The 10,646-nt window shown below is 42.5% G+C and overlaps 1 protein-coding gene across 2 annotated transcripts; it reads left to right on the forward strand.

The window, feature by feature from the left end:
- Positions 1–1,423: 1,423 nt before the first annotated feature.
- On the forward strand, positions 1,424–8,493 carry LOC143989478 (gastrula zinc finger protein XlCGF66.1-like). 2 transcript variants are annotated; one of them, XM_077489619.1, is made up of 7 exons: positions 1,424–1,489; positions 2,399–2,505; positions 4,785–4,919; positions 5,006–5,129; positions 5,246–5,343; positions 5,499–5,640; positions 7,187–8,493. In XM_077489619.1, exons 2-7 carry the CDS (start codon positions 2,422–2,424, stop codon positions 8,065–8,067), a joined length of 1,464 nt encoding a protein of 487 aa, XP_077345745.1. In that variant the 5' UTR covers positions 1,424–1,489; positions 2,399–2,421; the 3' UTR covers positions 8,068–8,493. The 2 variants fall into 2 exon arrangements, with proteins under 2 accessions (XP_077345745.1, XP_077345746.1); XM_077489620.1 differs by lacking the exons at positions 5,006–5,129; positions 5,246–5,343.
- Positions 8,494–10,646: the final 2,153 nt, after the last annotated feature.

A 10,646-nucleotide genomic window follows, 5' to 3' on the forward strand; every position in this document is an offset into this window, starting at 1 on the left:
ATTGTGCTATCAACCTCGGGAACCCCTAGACAAAAACGACGATTAACAAGGTGGAGGAGATAAATGGTAAGCCCAAGAAAACCAGCCGCTACATACATAAGAACCCCATTAAGACAGGAGCCAGTTAACCAACCAGACGTCTTTGGAGTGTAGGAGGAAACCCACACAAGCACAGAGAGAACATGCAAAATCCATGCAGATGGTGTCCTGGCTGGGTTTTGAACCAACAACCCTGGGCCTGCAAGGCAAATGTGTTAACCACTAAGCCACGCAAATCTGTAAATGTTTTATATGAAGGAATTGCTGTTACTAGCCAGAAGGTAACCCTACCTGAGAATCTTTGGGCGATCCTGGGAGATTTGTCTTAATTGCCGGGATACTCAGATGAGAACCTTCAAAACTGAGTGTCTCCATAGTTTCTTGGGGAAGTTGACATGTATATATCTATAAGAATATATAGTACATACAGTACACACATAGCACAAGGCATAGCTCCCAACTGTCCCTGATTTCGAGGGACTGTCCCTGATTTGGAGCAATATCCCTCTGTCCTCCTCATGTGTCCCTCTTTTTGGTCGGATCTATAGAGTTGTATATAAAATACACTTTTTTTTTTTAATCGATTAAAAAGTGTTTCCCAGTGCTAAACCTTTCATCTGATTTCTAAATTGCTGCATTTGTAAATTCCAAAAGTCAGTATAAAGTAATAGTAGTGGTAAAAAAAAAAAGCACTTGTGGGTTTAAAGTGGTTGTAAACCCTTACAGACCACTTTGACCTACAGGTAAGCCTAGATTAAGGCTTACCTGTAGGCCCATGAAATATCTCCTAAACCTACACGGTTTAGGAGATATTTGAAAAAAGACAGGCACCGCTGTCTACGGTGCATGCGCCGTAGACAGCGGCGCGCAGGCGCACTGAGCATGCCGCTGCTAACGGTGATATGCCATTAGTGGTGGCTCCCGTGCGCATGCATAGGAGTGAGGCCATCGCTGCTCCGGCCACTCACAGCGCCGGAGCAGCGATACCCGGAAGAAGATGGACGCTTCGTGCTACAGGGGACAGCGGTGACATCGCTGGCTCCTGTGTCAGGTAAGCCCATTTTGCTTTACCTTTGCAGGGAGACAAAGAGGACGTAAACCCATCAGGGTTTATTTCCTCTTTAACCAATCTTGTTTTTTGGACAAATATACTTTAAGGGGCGTGGCAAGGGGTGTGTCCTATGCCTGCATACATTTGCTGATAGGTGTCCCTCATTCCCATCTCAAAAAGTTGGGAGGTATGCACAAGGTCTTGTTCACACTATGAGGTGTTTCTCGAGGCTGCGGTTCATCGGAGCTCCACAAGGTGGCAATCTCACTTCTACCCAGACAGGAAGTCTCTATGAAATACAGACAGGAAGTAATGTCAGGGATGAATAGGAAGGTGCAGGTGAGAGGTGAGTCAGGAGGAAGTAGAGAGAAGACATTGCTGGAAGTGGCAGTAGAGGAGGTAATAAGATCTTATTTTCTATTTACACCCAGTAATCCACCCCCGTCATGTCCGTCCTCTGCTGATGAAGGTGGGTATCTGGAGTGATATCCCTGACCAAATATAATCATTACCAAATTTTTGCAGTGATGCCGCCCGGGACCACCACTGTCTTGCTTACATACAAAAGCTAGACATGGATCTGTCATTTGTGAAAGGAGTAGCGGCAAGGCAGCACCTGCATGGTTGTTTTCAGATGGCACTCACGATTGACGTGGATCTACATCTCTGGATGACATGACTGAGCTTGGATTTTTTTCAACAAAGGACTTTTTTTTTTTGCAGTATGTGGTTATTTTTAATTATGTTCCATAAAGGTGAGGGGGTCATTGGGGCTCAGGTACTCTGCTGGAGAATCTGGTGCTTTGTAGGGGGAGAGAAGGGCACCGGTACCCTTTGGGGGTGGGAGAGAGCGTCAGTGGTGTTTGGTGATGTATCCTGGGGGGCATTGCTTAGGTTTACTGCTGCTGATGTTTGCCCTAAAAACGGTGCTGGCCCCTTAACACCATTTACAGCTTTAAGTAGCATGAAGAGGACCCTCCCCTACTGTATTTATACTGTGTTACCCACAGCTGACAATAGCTCCTCTAGTACCCTCTAAAAGGTAACAATTAAAGATCCTATTGATCATTCCTTGTCTGAAGATCTAAAACTTAGCAAAAATTGTCCAGAGACAAGACAGGAAGTGTAATTTCTGATCGGGGACATAGGACAAAATATAACAGGTTTGCTTGGGGCAAGAAACTTGGCAAACTATAACCCAATCTACATGTGCCACTTATTACTGGGGGCAGCCCTCCTAATAACCCCTTATATCCTCATCCTAATATTGTACAACCATTCAGATAATTCTCCACTATCCATTTACAGAGTTACCCACATAGACCACATCAATGAGGATGGAGGAGGACCGGAGTCACATGACTGAGAAGATACTAAACCTCGCCCTGGAGATCATCTACCTGCTGACCGGAGAGGTGAGGAGGATTCTGGGAGGTCACATGACATCACTCTCATCTCTACTAATAAAACACAGACCTGACCGGAGAGGTGAGGAGGTTTCTGGGAGGTCACATGATATCACTCTTATCTCTATTAACCACTTAAGGACCGCCGTATTGCCAATGTACGTTATTACAATGGCACAGGCAGGCACAAGCACGTACATGTACGTGCCTGCCTTCCAGCGGGTGGGGGGTCCGATCGGACCCCCTCCCGCTGGATACGGTGGTCCGGTTCGCTGCAGGAGCGATCCGTGATGAGGGGATGGCCGTTGGTTTCTGGCCACCGCCTCTCGATCGCTCCTGGCCAATGAGAAGCTTCCTCCCACTGTGTATTGTATACACAGGAAGGAGGAAGTGATGTCATTCTCCTCGGGGCGATCTTTTTGACTGGACTACGAGGAGAAGACAGAAAGTAAGTGCACCAAAACACTACTCTAACACATAGGTACACATAGGTACACAAACCCCCCCCGATTCCCCCCTTTCACCCCCTTTTGCCAGTGTCACTAAGCAATCGTTTTTCTGATCGCTGCATTAGTGCCGCTAGGTAGCTAGTTATTTTTTTAGGTTCACCGCCAGGTTTTTATAGCGCTAGGTACCCCCATATAATACCCAATAATGGTAGTAGAAGCAGCAGAATTTATTTTGGGGTGTAATTTGACTTATGCCCATAGCATGTGTGAGCAATATATAATTTAGTGACAACTTTGTGCAAAAAAAAAAAAAATTGTAAAATTCCTGCAACTTGTGGCAAAATATAAAATATTTCATGGACTCAACATGCCTCTCAGTAAATAGCTTGGGGTGTCTACTTTCCAAAATGGGGTCATTGGGGGGGGGGGGGGGGTTTGTGCTATTTTGGCATTTTATGGCCTTCGAAACTGTGATAGCTAGTGAGGAGTGAAATCAAAAATTTGCACCCTTAGAAATCCTGAAGGCAGTGATTGGATTTTGGGGTGCCGTACGCAGCTAGACTCCCAAAAAGTCCCACATATGTGGTATCCTCGTACTCAGGAGAAGCAGCAGAATATATTTTGGGGTGCAATTCCACATATAACTATGGCATGTGTGAGCAATATATCATTTAGTGACAACTTTTTTTTTTTTTTTGTGTCATTATTCAATCACTTGGGACAAAAAAATAAAAAATATTCAATGGGCTCAACATGCCTCTCCACAACTTCCTTGGGGTGTCTACTTTCCAAAATTGGATCATTTGGGGGGGGGTTTTGTGTAATTTTGGCATTTTATGGCCTTCGAAACTGTGATAGGTAGTGAGGAGTGAAATCAAAAATTTGCACCCTTAGAAATCCTGAAGGCAGTGATTGGATTTCGGGGTGCCGTACGCAGCTAGACTCCCAAAAAGTCCCACATATGTGGTATCCCCGTACTCAGGAGAAGCAGCAGAATATATTTTGGGGTGCAATTCCACATATAACTATGGCATGTGTGAACAATATATCATTTAGTGACATATCATTTTGTAAACTTTTTTTTTCTTTTTTTTTTGTCATTATTCAATCACTTGGGACAAAAAAAAAATATTCAATGGGCTCAACATGCCTCTCCACAACTTCCTTGGGGTGTCTACTTTCCAAAATGGGGTCATTTGGGGGGGGGGGGGGTTGCACTGCCCTGCCATTTTAGCACCTCAAGAAATGAGATAGGCAGTCATAAATTAAAAGCTGTGTAAATTCCAGAAAATGTACTCTAGTTTGTAGACGCTATAACTTTTGCGCAAACCAATAAATATACGCTTATTGACATTTTTTTTACTAAAGACATGTGGCTGAATAAATTTTGCCCTAAACGTATGACTAAAATTGAGTTTATTCGATTTTTCTTATAACAAAAAGTAGAAAATATCATTTTTTTCTCAAAATTTTCGTTCTTTTTCCATTTATATCGCAAAAAATAAAAATCGCAGAGGCAATCAAATACCACCAAAAGAAAGCTCTATTTGTGGGAAGAAAAGGACACAAATTTCGTTTGGGTACAACATTGCATGACCGCGCAATTACCAGTTAAAGCAGTGCAGTGCGAAATTGTAAAAAGACCTCTGGTCCTTAGGCTGTTTATTGGTCCGGGGCTGAAGTGGTTAATAAAACACAGACCTGACCGGAGAGGTGAGGAGGATTTTGGGAGGTCACATGACATCACTCTTATCTCTATTAATAAAACACAGACCTGACCGGAGAGGTGAGGAGGATTCTGGGAGGTCACATGATATTACTGTTTTTTTTTTAATACAGAGATTTCCTCCTGTGAAGTCAGGTGATCATATGACCATCACAGTGCCTCCATGTGAATCCCTAAAACCTGAGAGACACAACATGGAGAAGATTCTAGAAGTCACCAAGAAGATGATGGAGCTGCTGACAGGAGAGGTGAGCGGTGCCGGGAATTCTGGGACATTATCCAGTAACAGACAAGGGATGTGTCTGGATGGTGACTGTATCATTGTGGGTGTCAGGTTCCTATAAGGTGTCAGGATGTCACTGTCTATTTCTCCATGGAGGAGTGGGAGTATTTAGAAGGACACAAGGATCTCTACAAGGACGTCATGATGGACAATCAGCCGCCCCTCACATCACCGGGTAAGAGGAGACTTTATTGTAAAGGAGAGAGCAGTACGGAGGCTCCACCTAGATCCCCCATCATCTGATAAACACATAGAAACAATGTATTCAGTCAGTTTGTGTGTTTCCTACAGATGGATCCAGTAATGGGAACCCACCAGAGAGATGTCCCCGTCCTCTGTATTCCCGGGATTCCACACAGGAAGGTCACACCATCCCCCACCATCATCAGGTGGGTGGAGTTGAGGGTCTGGAACATAAAGTGATTGAACACTCTGACATGTGGAGACGATGTGTGGACTCTACAAGATGATATTCTCTCTGTGATCTCACATCATAAATACTTCTATGTTACAGATGTTATTTTCTGCCATTCTGTTGGTTTAGGGTGAAGATCTGATGAACATAAAAGTTGAAGATGAAGAAGAAGAAGAAGAGAGGTATTTGAGGGATGATCAGCAGTCTATGGAGGAGGATGGAATAACAGGGACATTTGTAGAGGAGGACACTCCTACAGAGATCAGCACAGGTGAGCCAAAATATATTCTTCTGTTATCTCTGCTTTACTGCACATTGATCAGTTCAACGTTTGCAGAAGATGAGTGATATCAGCCAAATTTAAACTGTACTGACATGACACTGGGGGACAGTATTAGGTCGTGCTTCACTCCTACCCTGTTTCCCCAAAAATAAGACCTAGCGTGTTGGCGGTGATGGCTGCAATATAATCCCTTCCCCCCCAAATAAGCCCTAGTTAAAGTCCTTGTAGATCTTATTTTGTAGGTCTTATTTTCGGGGTAGGGCTTTTTGGGGGGGTAGGGCTTATATTGCAGCCATCACCGACAATCACGCTAGGTCTTATTTTGAAAAAAAAGCAATATTTTTAACTTTTTTCTATAATAAATATCCCCCAAAAATATAGGAAAAAAACAAATTTCTTCCTCAGTTTAGGCCGATATATATTCTTCTACATATTTTTGGTAAAAAAAAATCCCCTTGGCCTGTAACTTCTGGATTTCTGTAATGGCGGCAGAAAATCCGCTGCTGGGATACCTGATGTAAAGGGGGTGCCACTGGGGGATAGCTGATGTAAGGGGGGGTCCCACTGGGGGATACTTGATGTAAGGAGAGACTCCACTGGGAAAGCCTGATGTAAGGAGGAACTCTGCTGGGGACACCTGATGGCATCTGGTGGCAGGCAAAGTGGCAAGTGACACATTCAGGGCTCCCACTGTTTCTACATTATGGTGAGTTGAACTATTTCATTTTATATTACAATGTAATAATGGGCTTTAATCATCCTGACACCATAACAACCACTGTGCAGGGATGATTGAAGCGCCAACATCAGGTGTTTGGAGTATCTTTATTTGCTGATTGTTAAACTTTCTGAAATACACATATTTCTGGGTGTAGGATCTGGGCCTGCTGTCCTTCCATACCTTTTTCTTTCCTTCCTTTTCTCTCTTCCTGTCGCTTTCTCCCTCCACCCCTCGTTCATGTCAGACTCTAACCACACCCCCTTTGAGCCATGCCCTTTATGTCACACCCAATATTTGCCTTAAACCACACCCATTTTTGCAGCGGCATGCTTTATGTGCCGCAGTTTTCTTTCTCGCTACATCACACCTACAGACAAATGCCCCGCCCCCTAATTATAATAAGACACCACCTACAGACAAAAAAAGTGTCTCTATAATTTTTTTTTTCCAATGTTGGCAACTATGGAAGCGGAAGACTATGGCCAATTGTTCTATGCTAAAGGGTCTTCAAGTCTGAACTTTAAACAACTGGTTTATCAGAGATCACATGACCCAGTGCCTAGGATTGTGGCTATGTAAGAAGCATGCACATCCCAGTTCCCATTGGTTCCTCTTCAGAGAAGGCTGTGTAAATGTAGAAGTGATCTGGGTGGGGGGCCAAAGGCCCTTTTACCAAAGAATGGAAGATGCTCAGCTGATTTGGACATCCATAGAAATAATTTATTCACTTAAATCCACCTGAACCAGATGCAGTCTTGATGTAAGTGGATTAACCGTACCATATCTATTGATCGTGGTTTTATATTTTTCCAGGACATGCCATCAAGAAACCCTCAACGGATCATCTCACTTTATCTCCAGGGTGTAAAATAGAAGATGAGGACATCACAAGAGATTGTGCAGGAGAAAAGACAACGAGATCAGCTATGGATGGAGGACTTCACAGTGTGGCTAGACCATCAAATCCCTCTAACCCTGAGCAACCTCGTACTGTGAGGGATGGTGCCAGAATTCAGGGGGCTGGGAAATTTTCCTGCCCCGAGTGTGGGAAATGTTATTCACAGAAGTCCTGTCTTACCAGACATAAAAAAATACACACAGGGGAGAATCTGTATCCTTGCACTTACTGTGGGAAATGTTATACACAGAAATCACACCTTGCTTCACACCAAAGATCTCACACGGGGGAGAGCCCATATTCTTGCTCTGAGTGCGGGAAATGTTTTTCACAGAGGGGCAGTCTCTCCAGACATCAGAGATTGCACTCGGGCGAGAAGCCGTATGCCTGCCCTGAGTGCTGGAAAAGTTTCTCACAGAAAACGGGCCTCGTTATACATCAAAGAATTCACACTGGGGAGAAGCCGTATTCCTGCCTAATGTGCGGGAGGTGTTTTTCTGAAAAGACTAGTCTTACCAAACATCAGAGATTGCACACGGGCGAGAAACCGTATTCCTGCGCCACGTGCGGGAAATGTTTTAAGCAAAACTCAGAACTCGTTAAACATCAAAGATCTCACACGGGGGAGAAGCCGTATTTCTGTGCCGAGTGCGGGAAATGCTTTTCACAGAAGTCCAATCTTAATGCACATCAAAGGTTTCACACGGGGGAGAAGCCATATTCCTGTCTTGAGTGCGGAAAATGTTTTTCATGGATGTCTCAACTCACTGAACATCAAATGTGTCACACACACTGAAAAGCTATTTTTCAATCCCGCGTATTACAAATGTTATCCTCAGCAATTAGAACTGTCCAACAACAAATATCTCACACTAGAGAGAAGCCGTATTCCTTCCTTGAGTGCAAGAACTGTTTTCCACAGCAATCAGACCTTTATTATACATCGGAGGTCTCACAAAGAGGAGAAGCCATATTCCTGCCCTGAGTGCGCAAAATATTTTTCACTGAAGTCTCGCCTTGCCAAAATTCAAGGAACCCACAAAACCTTTGAGGTGTATTAGTGTCCGGAGTGTGGGAAATGTCTTCTGTTCTGACTCAACTACAAGGCCATAAACTTTATCTCTAGCTTCATATAGTGCTTACATGACCTGGTGTTTTATTTATCCATTGCATCAATTCAGACAGCTTAACTCAATGAATAAACTCACTGTATGGAGAGACAGAGGATGAATCCTTTCAAATGTTCCGTTTAATGATGGATATTCATAGGTAGAAAAACATTGGTGTTGTAAGCCACATGGAAAGATGTTACAGCATGGGTTATACTGTGCAAATAAATCAGAGACAGGAAGGGGGTGGGGAATATACAGAACTACGGTGGGGGGGGAAGAGTTCATATAGACAGAAGGGAACAGAGCTTGAAGACACAGAGCAATAATAAATCACATAGAGTAACACAACATCTTCTATATGAATCATAATTTTCCATACATCAGAGATCTCACACTAGGGGAGAAGCACACCTTGATATGCACCTCAGAAAACTGCATGGCTGAGCGCTCCTCTGTTCTTTATTATGTATGAAACACCAAAGTCACTAAAGACATCAAAGTTCTGTCTGTCTTTCTCTGCTAAGAGAGAGGAGGGCATGTTGCTGCTGGTTGAGTCTAGCAGTGTAGCCTGATCTCCCTTGATCTTCAGCTGAAGCTTTAACCACTTCAGCTCCGGAAGGATTTACTCCCCCTTAATGACCAGGCCTGCGTTAATTTAACTGACAATTGTGCGGTCGTGCGACGCTGTACCCAAATAAAATTGATGTCCACTTGTGGGGGGAAAAATGAGCTTTCTTTTGGTGGTATTTGATCATCTCTGCGTTTTTTTTTGCGCTATAAACAAAAGAAGAGTGACAAGTTTGAAAAAAAAAAACGCAATTTTTTACTTTTTGCTATAATAAATATTCCAATTTTTAAAAAACAAAAACATTTTTTTTTTCTCAGTTTAGTATTCTTCAGCATATTTTTGGTGTCCTTTTTTTCCCCCACAAATACAGCTTTCTTTCTGTGGTATTTGATCCCTTCTGCAGTTTTTATTTTTAGCGCTATAAACAAAAAAAAATCAACGATTTTAAAAATTATTTTTTTACTTTCTGCTATAAAACATCCAATAAAAAAAAGTTAAAAAAAAATCGAATTTCTTTATAAATTTAGGCCAATATGTATTCAGATACATGTTTTTGGTAGAAAAAAATACCAATAAGCGTATATTGATTGGTTTGCGCAAAAGTTATGGCGTCTACAAACTATGGGAAAGATTTAGGGACTTTTTATTTATTTTTAAATATTTTTTACCAGTAATGGCGGTGAGCAATTTTTAGCAGGACTGCGACATTGCAGCAGACAGATTGGACACTTATGCCCCATACAGACGATTGGACATTGATCGGACATTCCGGCAACAAAATTCATTGATTTTTTTCTGACGGATGTTGGCTCATACTTGTCTTGCATACACACGGTCACACAAAGTTGGTCGGAAATTGCGAACTTCGAGAACACGGTGACGTATAACACGTACAACAAGCCGAGAAAAATGAAGTTCAATAGCCAGTGCGGCTCCTTCTGCTTGAGTCCGAGCATGCATGGAACTTTGTGTGTAGGAATTGTGTACACACTATTGGAATTTCTGACAACGGATTTTGTTATCGGAAAATTTGAGATTCAGATCTCAAGTTTTGTGTGTCGGAAATTCCGATAGAAAATGTTCGCTGGAGCCTACACATGGTCAGAATTTCCAACAAAAAGCTCCCATTGAACATTTTCCGTCGGAAAATCTGACCGCGTGTACGGGGCATAAGTGACACTTTTTGGGGGACCAGTGACACCAATACAATAATCGGTTTTAAAAAAATGCACTGTCACACTATAAATGACACTGGCAGGGAAGAGATTAACATCAGAGGCAATCAAAGGGTTAAGTGTGTTCCCTATGGGTGCTTTCTTTTCTCAAATTCTTTATTTATACAAAAGAACCAAGTATCCATCAAATACGGCAAATTAAGTGTCACATTCACCTAATACAAAAAATATTTTAAAACAACACGGTATTATAACGCAAGTAACCAAAATACTAAATATCGCTAAGGCCTACACCATTTTTTCCTCTCAATAACTAAGGAGATGAAAAAATAGTGAGCCTCGGCTTACTCAGATGGACACATCAGTTCTCTTTTTGTTTTAAAGTAAGAAAAAAAACCTAAAACAAACCCCCCCCCCCCAAAAAAATAAAAATGGGTGCTTTCTAATTATAGGGTTGAGTCCTTTGACTAAAAGAAAACAGATCCATGTTTCTGCTTAGCAGAAACATGAGATCTCCATT

The sequence above is a fragment of the Lithobates pipiens genome, unplaced genomic scaffold (assembly GCF_037356315.1).
Source record: "Lithobates pipiens isolate NorthernLeopardFrog02 unplaced genomic scaffold, aLitPip1_a1.2 Scaffold_18, whole genome shotgun sequence".
NCBI lineage: Eukaryota > Metazoa > Chordata > Amphibia > Anura > Ranidae > Lithobates > Lithobates pipiens.